General features: G+C 43.0%; 1 protein-coding gene across 4 annotated transcripts in view; it reads left to right on the forward strand.

Moving 5' to 3' along the window:
• Nucleotides 1-1,728: 1,728 nt before the first annotated feature.
• The window catches only part of Baz1a (bromodomain adjacent to zinc finger domain 1A), a 70,915-nt gene continuing 44,859 nt past the window's right edge, over nt 1,729-27,784 (forward strand). For 2 of the 4 annotated variants that reach the window (XM_050138857.1, XM_050138858.1), the window contains exons 1-4: nt 1,730-4,501; nt 4,918-5,060; nt 15,298-15,576; nt 24,956-25,099. In XM_050138857.1, the coding sequence (XP_049994814.1) occupies nt 4,157-4,501; nt 4,918-5,060; nt 15,298-15,576; nt 24,956-25,099 (911 nt within the window). In that variant the 5' untranslated portion in view covers nt 1,730-4,156. Of the gene's footprint in view, nt 4,528-4,917; nt 5,061-15,297; nt 15,577-24,955; nt 25,100-27,784 lie in introns of all 4 variants that reach the window. The other 2 variants (XM_050138859.1, XM_050138860.1) reach the window with 2 other exon arrangements.

The raw sequence follows: 27,784 nt of genomic DNA on the forward strand, positions 1-27,784 counted from the left end.
CTGTCGTGCAGAGTTTTGAATATTACTTTACGGAAACATATATTGTGAATTCTGTGCTTTTTGTTTGGCTTTTTTAAAGATTTATTTTATGTATATATGTTCTTGTCTACATGTACATCTGCTCACCAGAAAGAGGGCACTGGATCTCATGACAGTGATGAGATGGTTGTGACCCACCACGTGGGTGCTGGGAATTGAACTCAGGACCTCTGGAAGAGCAGCCTGTTCTTTTAACCACTGAGCCATCTCTCCAGCCTTTTTTTTGTTTTGTTTTGTTTTGTTTTGTTTTCAAGACAGGGTTTCTCTGTATAGCCCTGGGTGTCCTAGAACTCAGACTGTGGACCAGGCTGACCTTGAACTCACAGAGCTCTACCTGCCCCTGCCTCCCCAGGTCTGGAACCAAAGGCATGCACCACCATTGGGCTGAATAACAACTCTTAAGTACACAACAGGAGTAGGGATCGAGGTTTTGGAGTTAAGAACAGAATCGTGGCTTTTATATTTCCAGATTCAGAGTGGGTCCTGCTTACATACATAACCCCTCTGTGCTTCATGGCTTCACAGGTAAAATCTAAAAGACAAACTGTACTGAGTTTGAGATGAAAATTGCATGATTTGTTTAAAGCCCACAGGGCAAGCCTCCACTAAATGAGAACTATTACTGTGTTGATGGTGGCCATAGACAGCTCTCCAGCTTTTACTCACATCCCACGCTTCCTAGTTCCAAGCAGAAGGAACTGGGTAACAACAAGGACCAGTATGTCTCATACACCTCACGGGCAGCTCTAACCCGCCTCGGAGGTCTAGAGCCACTGTTCCCACACCAGACCAAGGACCTCAGACCGGAGAAAAGAGCAGTGTGGAGCATAGCATAATCTATGGGTCACGTGCTATGAATTTGTCAGAAAGTCATCAAAGCAAGGATGGGGGAGCATGGAGAGAGGCCAGAGATGGGGAGGAAATCAGCTATGGTGGTGAACGTGTTTCTTATGTTTATGAGGAGCTGTACACCCATGTAACCTTGCTAAGGTAAAGGGCACCATGGTCCTACGTTCGTCAGGGATGTTGATGGATTGTGGAGACAGGACCGAGGCTAGCTGTTTAAGATTATTATTCCACATTGCCTCCTTTTCATAGCTCCATCTCTGGCTCTTTTTCTGTGTGTGTACTGTGGGGTTGAAATCCTCAATAACTCTCAAAATCAATTATTATTTCTGAAAATCAGCAAGAAAGCTCTATGCATTTTTGTAGTTTAGGAAGTAGCTTTTGTAGTTTAGGGATTTATGAAGATTTGCAACAGTATTTTAAAGGAAGTATAGCTGGGCGGTGGTGCTGCATGCCTTTAATTCAAGCACTCAAGAGGCGGAGGCAAAGGCGCGTCTTTGTGAGTTCAAGGCCAGCCTGGTCTACAGCGCAAGTTCCAGGACAGACAAGGAAAAAAAAAAAGTGGACAAGAAACTTAGATATTATCATTACCAAATCTCACTGAAACTCTGTGGTTTAAAAAGACTGTCCAGCCGGGCGGTGGTGGCACACGCCTTTAATCCCAGCACTTGGGAGGCAGAGGCAGGCGGATCTCTGTGATCTCTGTGAGTTCTGAGTTCGAGGCCAGCCTGGTCTACAAGAGCTAGTTCCAGGACAGGAACCAAAAGCTACGGAGAATCTCGAAAAACCAAAAAAAAAAAAAAAAAAAAAAAAAGACTGTCCAGGCCTAGACTCTACTCCATGAAAATCTGAAGATTCCAATGGTTTTTTTATAGTTAATAAGTTTCTCACAAAACTAATTTTAATTAGATATGACAATCATCCTAGCTTTTAAAACTTATATTTTTGAAAGTCTTATTTTGTCATAACTTGTCTAAAGCAGCATAGCTTCTCAAAATTGACGATTTACCAAACTACACCTTGGGAATGTTAGATTAATACATGCCGGTGTTACTAGCAAATTTATATCTTACAATGGAGTCTTCACCCAGATGGGTAGCTAATGGAGATGGGGGTGGGGAGGGGGACTGCATCTTGGATAAACTGGAGTATCCAAGTTCTGTGGCCTTTCAAATCACGGCCCACAGATCCTTGATGAACAGAGGACCAGCTAGATCCTGGGTCTTCCTTCTGTATCTTAATTTTTCTGCTCTTCTTTTTGAATTGCCCTTCTTGTGATTATTGGGACTCACATAATTCTTATTGTTGTGCTTGGATCTCTTCCTCCCAAGATCGTACGTACTTTTTGGAGGTTGGAATACACTTGCTTTTCTCTTTTTTTAAAGACTTATTTTATGTGCATCAGTATTTTGCCTATATGTATGTCTGTGTGAGGGTGTGAGATCCCCTGGAACTGGAGTTAGCTGGAACAGTTATGAGCTGCCATGTGGATGCTGAGAAATGAACCCATGTCCTCTGGAAGAGCAGTGCTCTTAGCCTCTGAGCGATCTCTCTAGGCCTGGAAGACTCTTGCCTCTTACATGAGCTAGTATTTTGTCTTGGTACATGAAAGGAGCTTTAAAAATGTATAATTTAACTACATTTAAAATGGTAATGATTTTAATTGTTTTCTTTTTTCCTGTTATTTTAGCTTTCATGGCTTAGTTTACAACATCTATGAAAAATACAAAGTTCCATTTCATGGCAATATATTTTGATTTCTGAATGTAGTAATGAGATTCTTACTTTCAAAAGCCAGGAATTAGTAAGTTAAAAAGCAAGGTAGTAGTCGTGGTATCAAAATAAATAAATAAGTAATAATAATTAAGTAAGCTTTAGTACTAATTGTGTAGAATAACTTTAAGAGAAACACTGAGCTGGGCATAGCGGCACACACTTAAGTATGTCTTAAGTATGTATTTGCCACTGAGAGCACTTCTAAGCTTCCATGACTTTGTTCATATACGAGTGTGCATGCATACATATTATTATTTTTTTTTAAATTTCTTTTGTTTCTGTTTTATCGAGACTGGGTTTCTCTGTGCAGCCCTGGCTGTGTTGGAGCTTGCTCTGTAGACCATGCTGGCCTCGAGGCTGTGGAGCCTGTCCTGGAACTAGCTCTGTAGACCAGGCTGGCCTCGAACTCACAGAGATCCGCCTGCCTCTGCCTCCCGAGTGCTGGGATTAAAGGCATGTGCCACCACCGCCCGGCCTTATTAATGATTTTTAAGTGCCCAAAGAATACATCTTTCACCAACTTTTGTTTTGCTAGCCGTATAATCAGCTAAAAGTAGCTTAAGAGAAGTTCAAAAGTGGTAACTAGCCTGGCGGTGGTGGCACCAAATTCGAGGCTAACCTGATATACAGCGTGAGTTCCAGGACAACCAGGACTACACAGAGCAACCCTGTCTCTAAAAATAAAAAACAATACAAAAAACCTGGTAAGTGGACTTAAACAGATTATTTTTCCCTCAAAGTTATAGTTATAGAAATTATAGTTATAGAAGATCCCAGTTTCTGAAATAATTTCACAGTATTAGTTAAAAAAAATAAAATAACATTCTATTGAATAACAATTCTTCAGAACCATTTTGAGACTTCTCACATGCTAATTTGCAAATAAGCAAATAGCAGGGTGGTAGCAAAAAGACCATTAAAGTTGTGAACATTTGTATGATTTCTAATTTAAAATATTCTTTTCAATTCAAAAGCTCCAAGTCTCACAAACATTAAAATTGTTTGCATAAGTGAAAATTACTGATATGAGAAAATCGTTTTATGGGATTTTTTTCAGTAGTAAATTCAACATCGTTAAGATTCTAATTGAACTAAACATTGACCTTACTTAGAGGTTTATATATCGTTTTTTAAAGTATGTGTTTAGTTTTAAATATGTGGGGGATCCTGTGTGATAGCATTTCAAACTTTTGCCTTTTCCTGAGCTATCGAAATCTTTGAACTGTTTTTAAGTATTAAGACGAATTGGTGTCAAGAAAGGTACTTTCTTCAAGATGGATGTTTACGCATGCAAAATACTTGAAGAGTTTTAGCAATTTCGTTCCTTAATTCTTTTCCTTCGCTTCTCCAAAAAGCACTTTAAATCGGAATTGGAATCCCTTTGAAGAGCTGAGCGCTAGTAGCACACTGGCAGAGACGAGGGCTTTACTTTGTCAGCCATGTGTTTCGGGAGCGCTGGCGCTTTCCCTAGATCTTCTGGCTGATAATCTCAAACATGGAGGATGCTTCTGATTCTTCACGAGGGGTTGCTCCATTAATTAATAATGTAGCTCTCCCAGGCTCTCCGCCGTCTCTTCCTGTATCAGTGACAGGCTGTAAAAGTCATCCAGTAGCCAATAAAAAGGTAGAAGCGAGAAGCGCAAAGCTCCTCCCCGCGGCTCTTCCTCCTTCGGAGCCGAAAGTAGCTCAGAAACTTCCCAGGAGCGCGGAGAGGCGGGGAAGCGCCGGCGGGACGCGATCCCCCCCCGCGCCGAGCCGGCCAGTGGCAGTGCGAGCGGCGGCGGCCGGGAGAGACTCCGGGGCGGGGCGGCCGGGCCCTCGTGGCGTTCCTCGTGGGAAGGTGCGGCGGCGGGCGGGCGCTCGCAGGTGAGGGGCTCGCCGGCCGGGGTCCCGGGGACCCGGGAACAAAGCGCCGCGGCACCCGGGGGGAATCCGTGGCCGCCCTGCTGCGGGGGTCGGCGCGGCGTCTGGCACATTGCGAGTCCCGGGGAGGCGGCGGCGGCGGCGGCGGCGGCGGCCGGGAGCGGCGCTGGGGGAGGGGGCGGCCGCCCCATTGTAAGGCGCCCGCGGGGCGCGCCGGGGCCGCCCGGCTGACTGACTGACTGACTCGGCACCCCGGCGGCGGCCGTGTTGGTGGCGGTGGCGGCGGCGGCGGCGGCCCGGAGGACCGGGGCGCGTCAGTCACACAAAAGGCAGCTCAGCTCACCCCGGCGCTCCCCACCTTACCGGCTTTCCTTTCCCTCCAATTTGCTCTAGGGACGCGGGGCGGACGCGCGCGGCCGGGAGATGCCGCTGCTCCACCGAAAGCCGTTCGTCAGGCAGAAGCCGCCGGGGGACCTGCGGCCGGACGAGGAAGTTTTCTACTGTAAAGTCACCAACGAGATCTTCCGCCACTACGAGTAAGGCCGGCAGCGGCGGCGGTGGCGGGGGCAGCGGGAGCAGGGCGCCGGGGCAGCGGGGACAGCCACCCCCGCGCCCTTTTGTCTGTCTGTCTCTCCTCTCGTCTCTCCCCTCTCCCGGGGGCTTGCGACCGGGTGACCGGGCCTCTCCTCCCCCGCGCGCCGTGACCGCGTGGGGCGGCGGGCGGCGGGGCCCGCGGAGGCCCGGGGACCGCTCGCAATCGCCGCGTTCGCCGGGCGGCCGGGCGGCCGGGCGGAAACTCCCCGGCTCGCCCCTCCCCGCCCGCCGCGCTCGGCCGGCCGCACGCGCTCGCCGGTTCCGGGATCCCCGCCGGGTCAGCCGCGCGCCGCCGCTGTCCCGCAGCCGGGAGAGGGAATCCCTGACCCCGAGGGCAGGAAACAGCCGGCCCCGGGGACTGGCTACTCGCGGTCGCGCGTGGCTTCTGACTTTTTTTGGGGGGGGGAGGGCGAGGAGAGTTGGGGGAGGCTGCCAGGGCGAAGGTGAGGGACCGGGGCCGGCGTGGAGGCTCGCTCCGCTGAGCAGCGAGGGACTCCACAGCCGGCCGGGAGAACCGGGGCTGGGGGCGTTGGGGCCACGGGTGTCCCGAAGCGGCGGCCTCGCGTCCCGCGCCGCCTAGGCCTGGGAGTGTGCGACGCGAGCCGCGCTCTGTCACCGCCTCTTCTGGGTGACTAACTCCCGTCCCCGGGGAACTCGGCGTCTCCGCCCCCGGGAGACCGGCGAGGAAGAAGTCGCGCCGAGCGTGGGGGAAAGGAGTGGGAGGCTACTGGGGCCCCCCGGACGCCCCTCATTTTTTGCTTTCGTGTAGGCGAGCGTGCGGCCGTGGGAGTTGGGGGGGGCGTTAGACAGACAAGTTCAACTCCAGCTCCAGTCTGTCGCCTCTTAACCCCCCCCCCCCGCGCATGTGGGCCGCCTGACATGTGCCACTGCTTTTGTTTTGATAAGAACCCGAAGCTGCTGCTTGCAGATGTAGCTTCAGCTCCCGAATTTTCAGTTCGCTGCCGGGTAGAGCCAAGAGCTCCGCTCGCTCAGTGACACGAAGCCGTAAAGAAGTTGGTCTCAGCGATCCGGGTTGAAACAGGGACCCGAATTGATCAGTCACAGGAACAGCCTGATCCTCCCCCCCTTTTCTCCTCCTTTATCCTCCACGCAGCCTCTCTTTGTGGCTTAGAAACCGTGTGTTAATAGCAACCAAATACGTGGTGTGTAGGAGGATTTCAGAGTGTGGGGGGCTGGGGGGGAAGGCTTGATCCAGGGAGGTCTTCAGGCGAACCCTGCAGCTGCCTGAGAAAGTAGAGCATAAGGGAAAAGTCAGTTCCAAGTTACACCCCCTCCCTTCAGCTCCCTAGAAGGGGTTACAGGTAAAGGTGTTATCTGGAGGACTAGATGGTACATCATATAATTTCCTAATGATTTGTTCTATTATCCACTGACTTAATGTCTTGAACTCTTGGCTGCTTAGAATTGAAAGTTTACATTTAGAATATAAAGTTTACTATTCTTTTCCACCTCAAACGAGTAGACAGTTCAGCTTGTTTCAGCCTGGCTTTCCAGTGAAAAGGATATGATAGCTTATAATACGTTTTGCTTTTGTTGTTCATCAATTCTTTGTTGTTAATTCAGCCCTTTTGTAAATGAGGAAAGGTGTCAGAGTATTGATTGCAGTTGTAATCACATATTCAGCCACTGATGGCACCAGAATTTTAGTTCATATTTTATGTGAGGAATTCTTGCTGTTGTCAGGGGCTGTAGACATATGCACAAAGAAGCTAGAATTACAAGCCGGGCGGTGGTGGCGCACGCCTTTAATCCCAGCACTCGGGAGGCAGAGGCAGGCGGATCTCAGTTCGAGGCCAGCCTGGTCTACAAGAGCTGGTGCCAGGACAGGCTCCAAAGCTACAGAGAAACGCTGTCTCGAAAAACTTAAAAAGAAAAAAAAAAAAAAAGAATTACAAACTGTGTTTCTGTAGATGGCACCACTTTCTTGTCTGTTCAGCGCTGACCTTTCCTATGCCTCTCAGCGATCAAGCTCTTGGTAGTAGTGGGCAAATCAGAAGAATGCTGTCTGTTTATGAATGACAAGCTGGCCAGGAACTTGAGATCCTCATGGGCTTGCGGGCTGAGATTACAAGCATGTGCCACCACACCTGGTGCCATCAGTTTACCGTGGGGTAAAATGCTTGTCATACCAGCCAGTTCTCACACTGATGATGGGACACGTGAAATCTAGCTGTAGTCGGTCTGGTGAGCATGCACTTTTCAAGGGAATGTGGATAATCTTTCGAGCCAGTGTCTTTATTTTTTTTTTGAGCCAGTGTCTTTAAATTAGGTGTATTTAGCTCCTTTTTAGGAATATGTTGGTTACATGTTGCTGACTGTTGCGTTCACAGGTCCTTTTTTCCTAGGGTACAGCAGAGATTCCTAAATGCTTTATATTTTTTCTTACTTTTTATTTATTTTATTTTTATTTATTTTGGTTTCTCTATATAACAGGCTTGACTGTTCTGGAAAACTCTTTGTAGACCAGACTTGGCCTCCAAAAACTCACTGAGATCTGTCAGCCTCTGTCTCCTGGAGTGCTGGGATTAAAGATTTGCCCCACTCCTCCTGGCTCCTCGGCCTCCTGGAGTGCTGGGATTAAAGGGCGCCCCACTTACTGTTTTCGGCTTTCTTTTTTATGCTTAACACATCATGCTTTTTAATGTTAACACAGTTTTCTTCATTCAAAACATGTATATCAGTAGTACCCCAGAGCTTAATGGATTGAAATAATAATCCATTTTGTTGATCTCACTATTGTATGGATTCTCACTTTGGTTTTGCTAGTTTCCTTTGGGCTCATCCACTTAACTCTGTCCAGTTAGAGGCAAAACTGATCTTGAATAGAATAAGAAATGAGCGCTGACACAGTGTGGTACTCTGAAGAGATGTCTTTTCTCACCTGAAGAGGGTGTTCTGAGCTGCTCCAGGACAGACAGACAGACAGACAGACAGACCTGGGAGGTGGGGAATAGGAAGAGAGGAGAGGCGGTTTCAATATATTCTCTGGCAACTCCTTGAAGGCAAGCACGGGAACAACAGAAATTTTAAAAAGAAAGAGCTTAAATCACTATAGTTAAGACAAGGGCAAGCAATAAAGTATGCCCACAAGTTCTTTAGGATGAATTTTAAAAAGTTTGAGAGTGGCCGGGCTGTTGTGCCCTTTACAGAGGCAGGTGGATCTCTGGGAATTCAAGGTCAGCGTGGTCTACAAGACCTAGCTCCAGGACAGACTATGAAGAAAACCTGTCTGGAGTGGGGGAGTGTGTGTGTGCGCCTGTGTGTGTGCTATGTGTGTTGAGAGTATAAGTATGTGTGATGAAAACAGTGGCCACCCTGAATTCAAGGTCTGATAAAACTTAGACTCCATGTCTAAGAAAATCAGCAGTCAGTGTTGGGGCTGGAGAGATTAACAGTTAAGAGCATTGGCTCTTCTTCCAGAAGACCTGGGTGCAGTTCCCAGCACTCATAGTTGTCGGGAATCCGGTGCCCACTTTTGGCCTCTGTGAGCACCAGACACATACACAGTGCACCAACATACATGCAAGCAAAATATCCACACACATCCTAATAAATAAAGTCATATTTCAAAGGAGGCTGAGCACCTTTAGCTTTCTTCGCAAACAAATTGGGTTTAGGATATTTATTATAATCTGATGTTATTAATCAAAATACAGTCAAAATTGGGCCAGCGCGATGGCTCAGCACTTGCAATGCAAACCAGACGACCTGAGTTGAATTTGATCCCCAGAACCCACAGTAAAAAGAACTGACCTCTGCACATACTCACTGTGACACTTGTGTGCTTATACTCTCAACACGTAACACACACAACCAAAACAGGGTTTCTCCGTAGCTTTGGAGTCTGTCCTGCAACTAGTTCTTGTAGACCATGTTGACATTGAACTCCCAGAGATCCGCCTGTCTCTATAAAGGCCTGTGCCACCACTGCCCAGCCATACTCAAACTTTTTAAAATTCATCCTAAAGAACTTTATTGCTTGTCTTAACTATAGCGATTTCAGCTTTCTTTTTAAAATTTCTGTTCCTGTGCCTGCCTTCAAGGAGCTGCCAAGAACTTCCTCAGATTCTTAAGCTAGTTAAGTCCCATTCCTCAGTGCTGAACTTTCTTTAGGTGTTCCTCTGACACCGTCTTTTTTGCTGTTTTGGTGAACCTCTTAGGACAGAGGTTCTCAACCTGTGGGTCACGATGTGACCCCCCCCCTGTTGGGGTCTTACACGGGGGTAGCCTAAGACCTTCAGAAAACACAGGTATTTATATTACATTTATAGTTGATCAAAATTTAAATTATGAAGTTGCAGTGCAAATAATTTATGATTGGGGTCACTACAACATGAGGAACACATAAAAGGTCACAACATTGGTAAGGGTGAGAACCACTGATTTAGGGTCTTCTTTGCACATAAGATCTTTGAACGATAAAAAAGTTGGGGCTGAAAGATGCTTAAGGAAATGTTCAACATCCTTCGTCATCAGAGAAATGCAAATCAAAACCACTCTGAGATTCCATCTTACACCTGTAAGAATGGCCACTGATGGCAACTTATGCTGGAGAGGTTGTGGGGTAAAGGGAACACTCCTGTGTTGCTGGTGGGAGTGTAAGCTGGTACAGCCCCTTTGGATGTCAGTGTGGTGATTTCTCAGAAAATTAGGAAACAACCTTCCTCAAGACCCAGCAATACCACTTTTGGGTATATATCCAAAGGATGCTCAATCATGCCACAAGGACATGTGCTCGACTATGTTCACATCAGCATTGTTTGTCATAGCCAGAACATAGAAGCAACCTAAATGTCCCTCAACTGAAGAATGGATAAAGAAAATGTGGTACATTTACACAATGGAGTACTACACAGCAGAAAAAAATAGCGACATCTTGAAATTTGCAGGCAAATGGATGGAGCTAGAAAACATTATTTTGAGTGAGGTAACCCAGACTCAGAAAGAAGATTATCATATGTACTCACTCATATAAGCGGTTTTTAAACATAAAACCAACCTACAAATCACAATCCCAAAGAACCTAGACAATAATGAGGACCCTAAGAGACATACGTGGAGCTGATGTGCTGATGTACATGGGAAGTAGAAAAAGACAAGATCTCCTGAGTAAATTGGGAGCATGAGGACCATAGGAGAGGATAGAAAGGGAGGGGAGAGGCAGGGAGGGGAGCAGAGAAAAATGTAGAGCTCAATGAAATCAATAAAAAAAAGATTGAAAAAAGTTGGTATATCTTTTGAGTGCACATATCTTACAGGCATTTGTTTAGAATTAGCTCATTTAATTTTACATAAACTGTTTATGAAATATACTCTCATTTTATAGAAGAGGAACCAGGTTCAGAGACTGTAACTTTACCCAAAGGAAAGTGATAGTGCTAGGGTTCAGACGTCTCTTCCTCTCAAGGATGCATCTTTTTCTGCCTAAATGCACATGCAAATGAATGTGGACCATTCACTGAGAGTGTCAACTCGTGACAGTTTTCTTTGGGGAGGCTTTGAAGATGCTGAGACCATTTGTCTCCCTAGTGAGAAGGGTGTAAGTCACGTATGTCTGAGGAAGCCAGCAGAGTGGAAACATCCGAGAGAAGGCTGATAAGTGTTTGCTGGGAGTTGGGGAAGCCCCTCAAGTAGGAGAATATCTAAATTGGAGCCTGAGAGATGAAGCTCAGAGGACATGAAGTGGAGCAGAAAGAGATTCTAGATAGAAGATATTGTAAAGAACACGTTTAAAGCGAGGGAAACTATTAAAAATCAACACTGAAGTATGAGTTCTGAGTTTCACTTAAAATTGGTCTTTGGTTTTTTGAGGCAGGGTTTCTCCGTGTAGCCCTAGATGTCTTGGAATTAGCTCTCTAGACCAGGCATGTCTCGAACTCACAGAGATCCTCCTGCCCCTGCCTCCCCGAGTGCTGGGATTAAAGGCGTGTGCCACCTGGCTCACATCCATCATTTCAAGTAAGGACTTCAACCTCCAGCACCAGTCCGGGCATGTCTCATCTTTGTCAATTTCTCCTGATGATTTTGATCTCTGATTTTGAAGCTCGTGGCTATTTCTCAGCCTTTGCATATCATGGTCTATTTCAGGTTAGGAATTCCATTTTTTAGTATATGGCTAATTATTTTTGTTTGGGCAAGGCAATTCTTGAGATCTTTGCTGTTTGTCCTGGAGCTCACCACATTTTGTATCTGGCTAGAAGACTTTCAGCCCTTAAGTAAAGTGCACTTTGTGTTCATCTGAATTGTATGTGATGTTCCCTAATTTTTAAATCCACCAGGCTTTCCATTTTCCTAATCCCTAACAAATTAAAAGCCTGTTGCACTTTGTTTCTTAGCACATTCACCAGAGCTGTAGACTTTAGAAACAAATTTTACCTTGTAGCCCAGAATTTCTCCTTATGAAACGATGATGAAGAGGAAAAAAATATGTTTTTGTGTGTGAGCAACCAGACAATGAATATTTTAGACTGTGTTGGTCGTGGTGTCTCCCACACTCTATACCAATGTAGTGAGAAAGCAAGCGAATACCTCAGAGTGAGGGTGTGATTGTGTGCCAGTAAAATCAAACCCAAGAGAAGGCTGCATTTGGCTTCTAGGCAGTAATACATCCCTATCCTAAAGAGGATTATTGAAGATTACAATCATAAACAGATGTAATTTATGTTATCTTAAGTTATTCGTATTAAATAATACTTTGCATTTTCTTTTTGCTCAAACTAGTAAAATTAGATTTTGAAGAGACAGTAACCCACCTTCTTAAATTTGGCATTAACAAACTTCATATTTAAATGTGTATGATGCAGAGTCAAGTATGAGCAGAAAGACAGAGTGGGCTAAAGTGAAGTTGTGCTGTTGTGGGATTCCCCTCTGTATGCTGTGAATACGACTGATCAATTAATAAAGAAAACTGGCTTGGCCTGATAGGGCAAAAGAATAGAGGTAGGCAGGGAAAAGTAAACTGAATGCTGGGAGAAAGAAGGGTGGAGTCAGTGAGAAGCCTGCAGCCCTACCAGAGACTGACGCCAGAACTTTAGCCAGTAAGCCACAACCATGTGGCGATACACAGGTTAATAGAAATGGGTTGAATTAATATATAAGAGTTAGCCACTAAGAAGCTAGATCAATGGGCCAAGCAGTGATTTAATTAATACAGTTTCTGTGTGATTGTTTCGGTTCTGGGTAGCCAGGATGAAGAAAGAAGTGGAGAGCAGCCGGGACGACCAAGCGGCCCTCCTCCAACAGTGTGCAGTAGATGGCTCTGTGCTTTTGGGGTGATGGGCTTTTCCTCTCTTGTGATAACTTAGTCACACAAGGCTATCAGTGTAACAAGAACTATCTAGAGACCAAAAGAAATATAAGAACATGAACGTTTTGCAGGAGATGAGGGGGACCTCATGGGAGGAGCAGGGCAGCTTGCTGTTTTGTCTCATTTTGTAGTTTACATTTCTATATTATTGTGTACACACATGAGCTTGGGTACCTCTGAGGAGTTTTATCAGTCACAAGGCAGCTTGTGAATTGAGTCTCTCTGTGCCGTGTGGCTTCTGGGGATCAAACTTAGGTTCTCAGGGTGGTGACAGTTTGCTGAACTATCTCACTGGCATATACCCTATTTTTTCCACCTGGTGACTTGCTTGATGGCTACATACGGAACTTTGTACCATTGCTCACTGAACATTTTAGACAGTGTTCAAGTCTAGTGTCTATGGAAACCTGATTTAAATTTAACTGTCACCCTGCAGTGATTTTACATGCCTTGTGGGCCCCAACTACCCTGGAACTTAGCTGATATAGAAGCTGTTTCCTGGCCTTGTGGACCATTAAGTAGTTGAAACGATTTTATGTGTGTAGTAGGCTTAATACAAAATATTTAACATAAAAATATAAATTATTTTAATGTTATTTATATCCATTTTATTCTGCATGCTTGAAAAAATAACTTATCTAAATCCTTGCCTCTTAGTTAATAAATTATTATGACACAAACTTAATTGCTTATTAAAAACAGGTTCCATCCCACCACCCCTACTGGTATTCTTTAACTTTATGCCTTCTTTAAGATCTAACCCTTAATACTTCTTGAAAAAAGATGTTCTAGTATTTCTTACTCTGTTTTGCCTTCCTCTGAAGGCTCTTGTTTGTCTCTTTTAAAAATAACCCCTCATTGCACCAAAACACACTTCAAAAAAGGCTCTTCATATAGAGCCAGGGTCATCTGACTTGGCATATGTGTTTTCTTTTTTTTTTTTTTTTTTAAGATTTTTATTTTTGGTTTTTTGAAATAGGGTTTCTCTGTGTAGCTTGGGCTGTCCTGAAACTTGCTATGTGTAGATCACGCTGGCTTTGAACTTAGATATCCACCTGCCTTTGCCTGCTGAGTGCTGGATGTAAAGGCATGCACCACCACGCCTGGCTTTAAGATTTCTTTTTTAAATTATGTTTGTGGGGAGGGGGTCTATGCAGGTGAGCGTAGGAACCTGAGGCGTATGATTCCTGGGAGCTAGAGTTGTGAGCTGCTGACATGGGTCCTGCAAGAACAGTGAGGGCTCTTAACCGCTGAGTCAGATTTCCAGCTCCTAGTATTGTCATCATCATATTCTTCTTATTATTATTCTTATTTCATTGTATTGTGATTGGTTTCTCTTGGTTTTATAGGTTTCTTAAAATTTTTGTTGCTCTCTTGATACACAAAATGATCTTTGAAGATCTAGTGTCTATAGGGATAATCTATAAGATAGACAGACGAGCCACACAGGGAGTTGACACAGGGAGAGCACTTTAACAGGAAGGTGTGAGTTAAAAGAATGACTTGCTCATAATAGTCACGTAATTATTGAAGGTGGACCAGTGTATGTTTTTACTCTACAGAGCACAAAAGTTTACCATAGCCTTCATTTGGGTATCCATTATTAACTTTCTGCCTATTTCTAATATTTTGTATTCAGAAAAGCCTCCTTGTAAAATGATGCATGCATGCTTAAATAAAAATTCAAACAATGTGGAAATGTTTTAGAATCATCCACACACAAAGTTTTCCCTTTCTTCCCAGTCTTTTGCTTAGGAACATCTGCTTATAGTATGTCCATAAAGACACATTTTTATGGTTATAATATGTGTTGGGGCTTTTGTGTATTCAGTGAGGTTTTTTCTACCCAATCTCTCTTTGAAGTTTTTCTGTTTTTTTAGGTTTCTTGCACTGAACCTAGGTAGACTTTAGAAAGTAAAGATTCATACTAAGAAGTTACTGCAGTTGCAGAAGGCACTGCATTTAGGATGGCCATTTTATCCCTGTGCCTAGCTGTCACCCTAGGCTGTTTTTTTCTGTATAGGACCTCAGGTAGCTAAGGCTAGCCTGGATCCTCCTGTGTTACATTTACAGACGCATGACGGCATTTCTGGCACATTGCTTTATTTTTTTAGACAGTTTTAAATTGTAGCTTAGACTGTACTGGAACTCACTTGGAGGCCTTGAAATTGTTGGAAATCTCCTCCTTCAGCCTCCTGAGTGCTGGAATGACTCATGAGTGAGCCCCGGGCCCGGCTTACAGCCCGATTTCTGGTTAGCATTCCAAAATCTCTGCTTTTGCAAGTTCTCCCCTTCTCGCTCTCTTTCCACCTTCCCTTCCTTTTTTCTGTATTGTTGCTGCTTTCCTTTTTCTTTTTTGTTTTTCTGCAAAGGTAAAGTCATTACACACTGTAAATAGGAAATAAAGGAAGACACAGACTTGAAGTAAGGTTGTTTGCCCCTATTATTAAGAATTCTTTCACTGCGTATTGACTGACTTTTTATCACATAATTCTCTTGTTAGGTACCTAGATTTATTAGTATTTCTACTATTAAGGTCTATTAAAATATCATGGCTAATTAATGTTAGTGTTGTGAGTTCTTTTCAACAAAAAGCTTAAAAATTAAAAGGAAAAAGAAAAGATGAATTTGCTTTCAGTTTGGTTCCAAATTTCAGAACTGGTACAGCTTGTTCAACTTCCCTGATAGCACATTTAAGCTGCTGTGTGAACTTAAAGACCTTTTCTGAGACTTGTATTATTAAGTAAATTGATGAGGTGTTATAGGGGAAAAGGTCATAATGGTGTCGGTTTTAATAATGTAAAGTTTATGAAATGATAAGTAATGGAATTTTGTTTTTGTTTCTTAATCAGTGACTTTTTTGAACGAACCATTCTGTGCAACAGCCTTGTGTGGAGTTGTGCAGTGACGGGCAGACCTGGACTGACCTATCAGGAAGCACTTGAATCAGAAAAAAGAGCAAGACAGAATCTTCAGAGCTTCCCAGAGCCACTAATTATTCCAGTTTTATACTTGACCAACCTCACCCATCGCTCACGCTTACATGAGATTTGTGATGATATCTTTGCATATATCAAGGACCGATATTTTGTTGAAGAAACTGTGGAAGTCATTAGGAACAATGGTACAAGGTAAAGTATTTTTAATTTTTCCTATTGATAAGCACAGATTGCTCAAAAGTTAAATTATCACCAGGTGTGATGCTACATGCCTCTAATATCAGCATTTGGAAAGTTAAGGCAGGAATATTATGGGTCTGAGTTAGCCTGGGCAGCATAACAAGCTTGTCTTAAAACAACTCACCCCCACAGATGAAATATGGAAATCTTTCTTTTGCGTTTTTTAGCTACCCTGTTAGCCTACAGATAGATTGTCCTGTGATAGTTACTTTTTACATATCTTTCCATGTGTGTACCACCAAAAATATGTGTATGTCTATGTATCTGTACATATAATAGGTAATATTTTTTAGGTTATATTGCTATGTAAACCACCTTCTCTTTAACTTAATATAAAGTAAACCCTATTACATGGACACTACTCCATATTCAAAAAGCCTAAAATAATGATAGCCACCATAATCCTCATACTAAACAATAGTTTAAATATACTTGTATGTTTTGATGGTTTTCAATATTTTATTTAACAAAACTAGAACTGTGTTGTACATACTCCACTTTTTTGTATGTTTCTGTCCCTTAAAAAAACAAATACATTTTCACATACCTTTATTGAGAACCTAGCACCCACAAAGCCCTTGATTTGCTCCCCAGCACTCCGTCACTATTTGTGGTGGTGTGAGCCTATACTCTCAGCACTCCTGTATCCTGTAAGGTAGAAGCAGAGGATTAGAAGTCTGAAGACTGGAAAGATGACTTAGGGGTTGAGAGCACTTCCATGCGTCCTGAGTCCAGTTCCCAGCCACTGTGGTGGCCCCCGTGCTAGCAGAACACTATACTTAATAAATAATTCTTTGGAGGAAACAAAAGTTCAAGGTTGTTCTTTGCTAGTTTAAGCTGGAGGAGACCTTATCTCAGTACCTAAGTAGACTAAAGAGAAGCAGAGTCAGGCAGACCTGAGTTCAAGGACAGCCTGGATCTATAAAGAGAGTTCCAGGAGAGCCAGGGCTGTTACACAGAGAAACTCTGTCTCAAATCCTGCTTCCTCAACTACCAACAAAAAAAACGGGTGGGGGGAGGCCGAGTGAGCTTAGTTGGTAACGTGCCGGCCTTACAGGCATGAGGGAGGACCTGAGTTCCATCCCTTAGAACCCATGGTGGCATGGGCTTAAAGTCCCAGCCAGAAAGGGGTGTGTAACAAGCAGATTCCTGGCTTGTTGTCCAACCAGTGTAGCCTATTGGACAAGTACCAGGCCAATGAGAGACACTGTCTGAAAGAACAAAGTGGATACCATCTGAGCAATGGCAACTGAAGCTGTCCTTTGGCCTCCATCCTCATGCATGCCCACCTGTGCCCACAGGTGCAGGTGTACACATACATGAGCTTAATAAGGGCTCATGCCTGTAATTCCAGCGCTTGGAAAATGGAGGTTAGGAGGACTGCTGTGAGCCCTAGCCAGCCTGGACTGTGTTGTGAGTTCCGGGTCAGCCTGAACTGCAGACTAAGACTGCCTCAAAAACAAACAAACAAACAAACAGAAAACAGCAAAGGAGGCCAGTTGGAGAAGTGATGGAAGTCTTATTTTAACAAGCATTAGGTATGCCTTAAGTAGAGAAGGGAATCTTAAGCCAGTGGTAGGGATATTTAAATTTTTTAATTACTATTTGTTTCTTTGTTTTATTTATTGTGCATATGTGTGTATACATGTACACACCAGGCCCAAAGGCAATCTTTTGTGTTGGTTCTCTCCTTTGACTATAATACATGTCTTGAGGTTCAAACTCGGGTCCTCAGGCTTGGCAGCAGGTGCCTTTAGCCGCTGAGCCATCTCCCTGCCTCTCTGTTTTTTCTTTTCTAAAAATCCACCATAGTTCTCTATGGGGTGTGAAGTAACTGCTCTACTTTATATGCATGCTGTGCTCTTTCTTTGTGCCAGATGTTGATTTGGGCTATTGATGTAGCAGTGAACAGTTCCCCCATTCATCAGGCAAACATGTATGTTGCTTCTCGAGGTGCCAGACATGGTCCCTGCCTCAGGGCCTTTGTACTCTTTCAACCTGAAAATTTCCCCATATTATCAAAATGGTGAACTCTTTACTTTTCTCCATGTTTTTCCTCACAATCACTCTCTTATTGGAGCTTTTTCTCTTTCCTCCTGAAATTCAGCAATTCTTTGTTCCAACACTTTAGGATTTGGTCTTTTGGATGCTTGCCAAACCAAATGGTAGCTCAGCATTTAACCCAATTGTGTAGATACTTTGCTCCCCCTCTGCCTTTATTTTTCTTCCCTCTCCTCTCCTCTCCTATTCTCTCCTCCTCTCCTTCCTCCTTCTTTCTCTCCCCCTCTTTCTTTTGTTTGTTATGTTTGGAAGAGATATCTTAATTTCCAGCATGTTAAGTTCTTCGTTATATTGTTGTAAATGTGTTTGTTTCAGGTTTTGTTCATTCTTAAATGAGCCATATGGTTTCTGTCTTCTTTCTTTGAATAGGGCTACTGTTACTGTTCAAACCATTATAACTTGGAATCGGATTCCCTCTTGCATCCCTGAAAGACTTGAAAGCAGATGCTTAACCCCAGTGCAGTGAATCACAAGTCATACTTTCCTATTACTCTTTAAAAAAAAAAAAAGGAAGAAATATTGTGCATTAGGGCAGAATCACAGCTTCCTCAAATGAAGTAAAGAATGGCTGCCAGTGTGGCGTGATGGGACACACTTGTAATCCCAGCCCTGAAAAGGCTGAGGCAGGGTGATCAGGTCAAAGCCATCCTGGGTGACATAGTGAGTCCTCCTCTAAATAAGTGAGTGAAGAAATACTATAAAATTTAGACCAAACTGAGGGAAGGTGCCTAGAGTGAGCATGTACCCATGGAAATGCTAACTGAAGAACAGATTTATTTAAGAATAAGTTAATGATTCTAGTCTGCTGGAAAATACTTTTTGTGTTTAAGGTAGCACTCTAGAAGAACAGACAGTCCCAGTCTTTGGACCACATACCTGAACTTAAAGATAACTGAAAATCCAAGATTGGGTAGAAGGTCATTGCTGGTGTTTGTCCATCTGCCTTACCTCTGACTAGAATGTACACACTAGTCAAGAACCATTGACCTAAATCTCCTACTAAAATGAGAAGATTGGTGTTATGACCCTCTTACATTAGAGGATCATTTTTATTTTTGGTGCATGTGTGTGCACATACACATGTAGAGTTGGCATCAAGTGTTCGCCTTACTTGTGTGTGTATGTGCATACTTGGGCAAGTGTGTGCTTGGTTGTATGTGTTGGTGGGAGTGAGCAGAGGTTGGTGTTGGGTATCTTTCTGAAGCTTTCCGGATGGTTAGACTGGATAGCCAGGGAACTCTGGGGATTGGTAAGTATCTGCCATCCCCAGCGCTAGGATTACAAATACATTGTTTTGTCTTTTCACTGGGTGCTGAGGATCAAACTGGTAAGCATTTTATTGACTTGAGTTCATTTCCCCAACATACGTTTCTTTGTCTACTCAAACTTGAAATATAGCAGAAGATGACTTTGAAGTTGGAATCATCCTGCCTCTTCCTCTGAAGTGCTGAGAATAATGGGCATCCACCCCTCAGGGGTTTTTGTTTTGCCTTCTTGTTGTTTAGATTTCATATGCACGAGTGTTTTGCCTGATGCATGTCGGTACTCCACTTGCATACCTGGTGCCTTTAGAAGTCAAAGATGGTTTTGATCCCCTGGGACTGGAGTTAAGGATGGCTGTGAGCCACCATGTGGGTGCTGTGAATGAAACCTGGGTCCTCAGCAAGAGCATCAAGGGCTCTTAACCATCTCTCCAACTCCTAGCTTCCAGGCTTTTGTTTGTAGGGTCTTTTTGAAGTAGATTCTTTGGGAGTTTTGTTTATTTGGTTTATAGGTTTGGGGGTATTTGTTTAGGGGTGCAGGGCCAACTTCTAGTGGCTTTTTTCCAAGATGGCCTCACACTGCCCTGCAGCATCCTGTTAGGCTGGACTGGCTGATTATCAGCCCCCTGGTCTATCTGTCTGCAGCACTGGGATTGCCCATGACAGCATAACTGGTTTTTATTTAAAAAATGTTAGCCTGGGCTGTGGGTCCTTAGGTTTGCGTGGCAGATATCCCACTGGCTGAGCTCTCTCCCCATCTCCTGGAGTTATTTTTGGTCACAGGGCTGGGTAGCTTTTGTCAATTTGTACATATAAATATTTGAATGACTGCTACAATAAGTCTAAAGAAGATACATAAACATAATTCCTGATTATAAGACTAGGGTTTGTGGGTCACTAAAAGATACAAGCTGTTTTAAAAGGCACGTAGTTAAGGTGTTGTGGAAGCTGAAAGAGTTCAGAGTAGATTAGAAAAAAACAGATGGCAGAAGGTATGTTAAAGTATGCTGACAACGCCGAGAAGGGGCCATCAGTGAATGCCATGGGTTCACGTATTCTTCCACTGCATACACTGCCATACGAGCTGAAACTGCATTTTCTTTCAATAATGTCAGACCTTTAGCTGACTGGCAGACTTCCCAGCCTAAATAATAGAGCAGATTTGGATTTGAACCAGAGTTGGATTGATATCTAGGGGTCTCTATTTAAATATGATCCCTATACTATTTGAGTTTTAAGTTTTTAAAGTTTTTTTTTTTTTTTTTTTTTTTTTTGGTTTTTCGAGACAGGGTTTCTCTGTGGTTTTGGAGCCTGTCCTGGAACTAGCTCTTGTAGACCAGGCTGGTCTCGAACTCACAGAGATCCGCCTGCCTCTGCCTCCCGAGTGCTGGGATTAAAGGCGTGCGCTTTTATATATTTCTTATATATACAACATTCTGCCTCCATGTATGCCCACACGCCAGAAGAGGGCACCAGATCTCATTACAGATGATTGTGAGCCACCATGTGGTTGCTGGGGAATTGAACTCAAGAACCTCTGGAAGAGCAGCCAGTGCTCTTGACCACTGAGCCATCTCTCCAGCCCTCGTTCTTGTTTCTTGGATGACACTAAGATGATATGCTTTTGTTTGTTTGCCTGCTTTGTTTCCTGGGTTAGACTTGAACTCATGATCCAACTATTCCTTCAGTATCCTGAGTAGCTGGGCTTAGAGGCACGTAACAGTGCCTGATACAATATGTTTTAATTAAAAAAAAAAATACTCAGGACAGTTGTTAGTTTTTACACTTATGTACTTACTTGGGAGGGGCTATGTCTCATGGAAATCAAAGGATGGCCATGGTTCTTTCCTTCCACCATGTAGATTCTGGGCATCAGACTCACATCACCAAGCTTGTGGCAGGCGCCTCTACCTGCTGAGCCGTCCTACCATTGTTTGTTTCTGGTTTTGTTCTGTTTTGAGATAGATTCTTGTTTATTTTGCTTAGACTGGCCTCAACTTACTTTACAACGCAGGCTGGCCTTGACTTTGGAGTTATTTAGAAAGTAACATGCATAATATCCATTATTTTTATCCCTTATTAATTTCTTTTATGTGAAGTAAATACTTGTAATCAGAGTTAATATTTCTTACATTTATCATTAACATCTTAAAACTGCTGTTTTGAGAGAAATACTTCACATACAGTTGTAAGATAGTAAAGGTTTTCCCAATGATATTATCTTGCAAAATGCTGATAACAGTATCACATCCAGGATATTGACATTGTACTTTGGATACAGAACATTTCTGTCCCTGTAAGCACCTGCTCCCATGCTATTCATGAACACTACATCTGCTTCTCTCGTCCCCAGAGTGAGCAAGCGTAGATCTCTTGAGGTGCAGTTCTTAGATCACGATTGTTAAGGTAGTTTTCCATTTTCTGAAACAAATACGACTTGAAGTCTATACTGCCAATGATAATTATTTCATGATTCTCTAGCTTTTTTTTTTTTTCTAGACGGGGTTTCACTGTGTAGCTCTGGCTGCCTGGCACTCACTCTGTAAGACCAGGCTGGCCTCAAACTCACAGAGATCTGCCTGCCTCTGCCTCTTGAGTGCTGGGGTTTTGGACATGCAACACCACCGCCCACCCTCCAGCTCTTTTTATACCTCAATCTTTGGATTCTTTGGAACCAAGAAATAGTAGCAATAGATTTGAAAGACAGAAGCTAAGTTTCTGAGGAATCTATTAGACTCTGATTTGGCATTTTGAGTAACGGTCATTGAGCCAAGCGAGGCCTAGCCATGATAAGCTTGGGAAGGAGTGGTGCCTGTGGTTTGGGTGTGACACATAGCTAATGCAGTTGCTATAGTTAATATGTATCACGTTCTAGGCAGTGTCTCAATACTGCACAGGTTTCCTTCCTCCCAGTTCCTCTGTAAGGGAATTACTGTTCTTTCTTTGGTTTTAAGTAGATGAGTACCTCAAATTCTTGCCGTCCATGGTTCCTGTTGCAGTCAGACTCTTCCCTCTGACAACTGTAAGATTATTTTTAGACTCTGCACCATATGGACCTCGGGGCTCAGTAGACCTGGCTTTTCCTCTCGTGACCGTCACCATCAGTATCAGTAATGCCTGGGCTCTGCCGGTGCAGAGTGTCACTGTCAGAGTCCCCAGAAAGCTTCCTCATTGCCTTAGAAGACTGGGTAATGTGATTCCTGGGTATGAGATTTAAGTCTGCAAACGTGAGTGAAAGCCGGGCAGTGGTGATGCACACCTTTAGTCCCAGCACTCAGAGGCAGAGGCAGGGGGATCTCTATGAGTTAGAGGCCAGCCTGATCTACAGAGTGTGTTCTATAGCCATGATTGTTTCACAGAGAAACTTTGTCTCGAAGGAAAAAAAAAAAAACCAGATAAGAAAGATCTGGCACTAGCTAGATCCTGCCTAAAAGAGAAAATAAACAAACAAACAAACAAATAAATAAATATCTAACCTATTTGGTTACGTCTCCAGTTTCCAGAGCCTTATCACTAAACTCCATCTACTAGACTACCTAGAAAGTTTTTAAATGTGACTTCCTGCAGTTTTTCCTCTTTAGAAACTATGTCAGCCAGTGTGAAAATCAGAATGTAGACATAAATTTATCTAGCATTTAGGTATTTAGACAGCATTTCGACTTGCTGACAGTGTAGGTATGTTCATTGAAAACAGTAACACAGGTTTCTTTTTTGTTGTGTAAAACAAGCTTTACCATTTTAATCATTTTTGATTGTGAAATCCTGTGGCATTCACAGTGTTGTATAACTATCATCACTATTTCTAGAACATTTTCATCATTCCAAACAGAAACTCTGTACTCGTTAGGCAATAACTTCCGATTCTACCCTCCCCCAGCCCCTGGTAACCTTTATTCGACTTTGTCTGTATAAACTTAACTTATTCTGTGTACTTCATAAAAGCAGGCTCGAGTCTTTGTCCTTTTGTGACTTATCACACTGAATATTTTCAGGGTCCATTCATATTGTAGAATTTATTGGAACATCATTCTTTCTATGTTGTAATGTTCTGTTATGTTTATATAACCACAGTTTGTTTATCCATTCATCTGTGAGTGGACATGTTGGTTGATTCCATGTTTGGTCTATTAGAAACATTGGTGTTCAAGTATCTAAATACTTGTTTTTATTTATTTTTTTAGTTTTTGGTTTTTTGAAGTAGGGTTTCTCAACAGCCCTGACTGTCCTGGAACTCACTTTGTAGACCAGGCTGGCCTTGATTTTCGTATTCTGGAAACTAATATACATGGAGTCCTACATTGTGTTGTATTTTATGCCTGGCCTTTTCTTTTAGCATAATGTTTTCAAGATTTGTCTGTACCGTATACACCAGTGTGCAGTTCCTTTTGAGACAGACTGTATGTATGGAACTCAGACTGGGATTAAACTTAAAGTTTCCTGTGCTTCTGCTTCCTAGTGATGGGATCATGGGCACATGCCTCCATGTCCACTTTGTCCCCCTATAATATTCCATTATATTGGATATTTAACAACAAATTTTAGTTGTTTTGCAATTGATGGACATATGAATCATTTCTATTTTTGGATATTATGAATAGTGGACATGTGTGTACAAGTGCTTCTTTTTTATTTCTTTTTTTTTTAGATTTTATTTATTATGTATACAGTGTTCTGCCTGCAGGTAGACATGCAGGCCAGAAGAGGGCATCAGACCATCATTACAGATGGTTGTGAGCCACCATATGGTTGCTGGGAATTGAACTCAGGACCTCTGGAAGAGCAGCCAGTGCTCTTAACCACTGAGCCAACTCTCCAGCCCCTTTTTATTTCTCATGACATTGTGTATGTGTCTGTTTATGTCCATGTGTCCATGCCACAGTGCACATATTAATGGACAGCTTCCAGGAGTAGATACTCCATGCTGTGTGCATGCGAGGTTGAATTCAGAAAGGGAGAATATTTCAGTGAGTGAAGATATCTGGCCACGAGGGAAATGGTTTGTTTTTTTCTAATGTGTGTGTAGTTTGGGGCGGGGGTACATAAGTGAGCAGTGGAAAGTAGATTGATTTCAAAACTCAAAATGAATTTGCAGCAAGAAGGATTTTGGAAAAAGCAAGTGAAATTTTTTTCTATCAATCTTAGTTGATACAGTTCTCCAGATGAACAAATAGAATAACTATGGGAGAGGGGGCATGGAGCAGGAGGAAGAATATTTAAGAGAGCTGGTTCTCTAGGTTCTGAAGGTGAAGTTCGCACAAATGGATCACCAGAGATCAGCACCGTAGCATTGCTCGGTCCGCATTGCTCGGTCCGTATCTGAAGGCTTCTGAAACAGGAGCCTGGCTGATGGCACAGCGCTCAGTCTGGAGCTGAATGCCTGCCCGAAAACAGTGGGGTGGGTGCTGCAGGGACCAGAGCCCAGGAAATCTCTGGAGTTCTCCTCAAGGGAGAGTAGGGCATCCCAGGAAGAAGGTGAATTTACCTTCTCCTGCCTTTTGTTGAGTATAATATTCTCAGAAACTAGTTGGGTTTTGCTTCCAGCATGGATGACAAACCTTCCCACCAATCCCACTGGCTCACGCTTCTATCTTCTCTAGAAAGACCCTCAAAAACACACCCAGAAATCGTTCTTTTACTTGTCGTTTGTAGTTCTGGGGGTTGAGTCCACGGGTTTGTGTATGCTGACAAGCACTCTACCAGCTGGCCACATCCCCAGCCCAGGAATCTTATCAACTGGATTTCAAAATTAGATGGCAAGTTTTCTTTTTAGTTAAATTATTTAGTCAAGCCATAGTCTTCAAAAACAGTCCCTATTGTAGTATATGAATGACATTTGGGTTATATTAATAGTAACATGTATCTCTTTTAGACTTTATTACAACATAAGCACATTACCCATCTGACATGAAATTAAATAAATAAATACTGAGTTATTCAGAATAGCAGACTTCTGAGTGTTGTGTTATAAAATGTCAAGTGACTTGTATTTTGTGATTGTGTTCTTTTAGGCTGCAGTGTAGAATCTTGGAAGTCCTCCCTCCGTTACATCAAAATGGTTTTGCTAATGGGCACATTAGCAGTGTTGATGGAGAGACTATTATCATCAGTGACAGTGACGATCCAGAAACACAGAGCAGCTCTTTTCAACAGGGGTAAGTAGGTTGTGACTTAGTGGTCAGATTGGTGGTTGTCTATTGCAATGTTTCTCTTTCCTGCTTCTCCTTTTATAGTCATAACGTGTATGCCATCCATAAATAATACATTTCAACAACAGATGGTAGATGTTAAAATGTAAACCTGGTTAATTCTGCTTAGCTGCTTAAGAACAGTTTACTTCCTGGGTGTGACAGTCCATGCCCTTGGGAGTCCCGGCAGTTGGGAAGCAGAGGTAGGCAGATCTCTGAGTTTGAGACCAACTTGGACTGTGTAGTGAGTAGTCAGCCAAGGGCTACATAATGAGACCTTGTCTTGGAAAACCAAAACAAACAAAGCAGTTTGTTTCTTGTGCTGGAGATTGAACCTAGATCCTCATGGGAACAGGCAAGCACTTTACCTATGCCTGAGATGGCTCTTCAGCAGCAGTTTCAAGTAAGCTTCATTCTTCTGTGTTCCGCTCTGTTCCTGCAACTCCAGGCAATCTCTTATTCTTCTATTGGTCCCGTTCTTTTCCGCTTTCCAGAATGTCTCCTTTACTGACTGGCTTCTTTCACTTGAGCATATGCATTTGTATTCTTACTATAACTCTTTGATAAGAGCTTGTTTCCTTTTTGCATGGATAATATTGTATTATCTTAAATTATTAAATTTATTTACTTAGTTTATTCATGAATTTTATGTATACACCAAAAAAAAAAAAAAAAGAAAAGAAATCTGATCGCCACTACAGATGGTTGTGAGCCACCATGTGGGTGCTGGGAATTGAACTCAGGATCTCTGGAAGAGCAGCCAGTGCCCTTATCCACTAGCCATCTCTCTAGCCAACATTTATTTATTATGTTTATGTGTCAGTGCATGTGTGCTACAGCTTGCCTTTGGGGGTCATAGGATATACGGGAGCCAGTTTGTTCCCTTCCACCACATGGGTTCTGCGTGTGGAACTCAGATCACTAGGTCCTTGGGGGTGCCTTTACCTGAGTCATCTCATCAGCTACTTGTCAGTTACCTGCTGAAGGACGTTTTGTTGCTTCTGTGTGTTGGCAATTTCAAATAAACACTGATGTGAACATACATGGCAGGCTTCTGTGTAGATGTAAGCTTTTTGCATATTTGGGTAAATATCAAGGAATATGAATGCTAGACCACATAAGAATGTGTTTAGGGTTTTTGCTACTTTTTTTTTTTAATTTTGTTTTGTAGGTACATATGGTATGCATGCATGTGTGTGCAGGTGTGTATTCACATGATACTCAGAGGCCAGAGGTCGCATTCCTCCGCACATGCCATCTGCCTTATTTTTGCAGACAGGATTTCTCGTTAGGACTTGGAGCTCATTGGGCTGGTTGGGCAGAAAGCCCTGGAGAGTTGCCCTGTCTCGCCTTTCCAGCACTGTGACTACAGTTGAAGGCCTTTGAGCTTGTACAGCAAGCAGCTTACCCACTGAGCTAGCCCCATCTCCTGTATTTAGTTTCAACCATCTTCCAGTGCAGTTGTGCCTTTTTCTTTCCACCAGCAGCAAGTGAGAGGGTCTGCTCCTCAGGACTCTCACTGACCTGGGTCCTGACTGTTCTGAAGCTGGGTGGTGGTACCTCAATGCTGTCTCTATTTTCTCTTTCCTAAGCACAGCTGATGTAGAACATCTTTTCACATTTTCATCTATGTGATTTCTTTTGGAGAGGTATCTGGTCAGATCTTTTGCCCATATTTTAATTGAGTTGTACATTTTCTTGCTGTTGAGTTTTTAAGTTTGTGTATATTTTGGCTAGCGTTTCTCTTATAAATATTTTTTTCTTTTGATACAATGTGTTTGCAGTTTTAGAAATTTTTTCTTTTGAGACAGGGCTCACACTGTGTAGTTCTGGCCGTCTTTCTCACCTTCTATGTTTATGTTCTCACTTAGCAGTTTGCAAGTGATTTTGTTGCATCTTTATCAGTCCTTAATATTTTCTCTTCTAAAATTATGCCCATCCATGTAAGTATAAAGCAATACTTGTGGTTTGATTTGAATTTCTTATTATTCTTGTTTTGTTTGTTTTGAAACAGGGTTTCTCTGTGTAACATCTCTTACTGTCCTGGAACTAGCTCTTGTAAACCGGACTGGCCGCTAACTCAAAGAGATCCTCTTGCCTCTGCCACCACTGCCCGGCTAATTTGAATTTCTAATGCCAAGGTTATGAGTGTCCTCTTGTGTGTTTGTTGGTCACTTGGATGTCTTCTTTCTTTGGAGAAGTGTCCATTTATAGCCTCTGCCCATTTGTTTATTTATTTATTTTTGTTTTTTTCGTTTCCTGACTCAGTTTTGGACATCTTAGCTTTGGACATCTTCATGTTTGACTCTCTTTGTTTGATTTTTAAGACAGGATCTCACTATGTAGCCCTGGCTGGACAGGAACTTGCAGAGATCCTCCTGCATCTGCCTGCAAGTGCTGGAATTAAAAGTGTGTGCCTCCATGCACAGCTTATGCCATTATTCTTAAATAGCCCAACGCTCTTACAGAATGGCTAATTTTTTTTGTGCCAGAATTAGATCTTTATGAAGAACAAGAAAAAGTCATATTCTTGCTTAGCTTTTGACCTTTAGACATAGCATTTTTTTAAAGACAGGATCTCATAAAATCCAGAGTGGTCTCAAATTCTATATTGAAGTCAAGGATAGCTTTGAATTAATTATAAATCCTCTT

This window comes from Alexandromys fortis, unplaced genomic scaffold (genome assembly GCF_014885135.2).
Source record: "Alexandromys fortis isolate MF-2015 unplaced genomic scaffold, M_Fortis_MF-2015_v1.1 scaffold_35, whole genome shotgun sequence".
In the NCBI taxonomy this organism is placed as follows: Eukaryota; Metazoa; Chordata; class Mammalia; order Rodentia; family Cricetidae; genus Alexandromys; species Alexandromys fortis.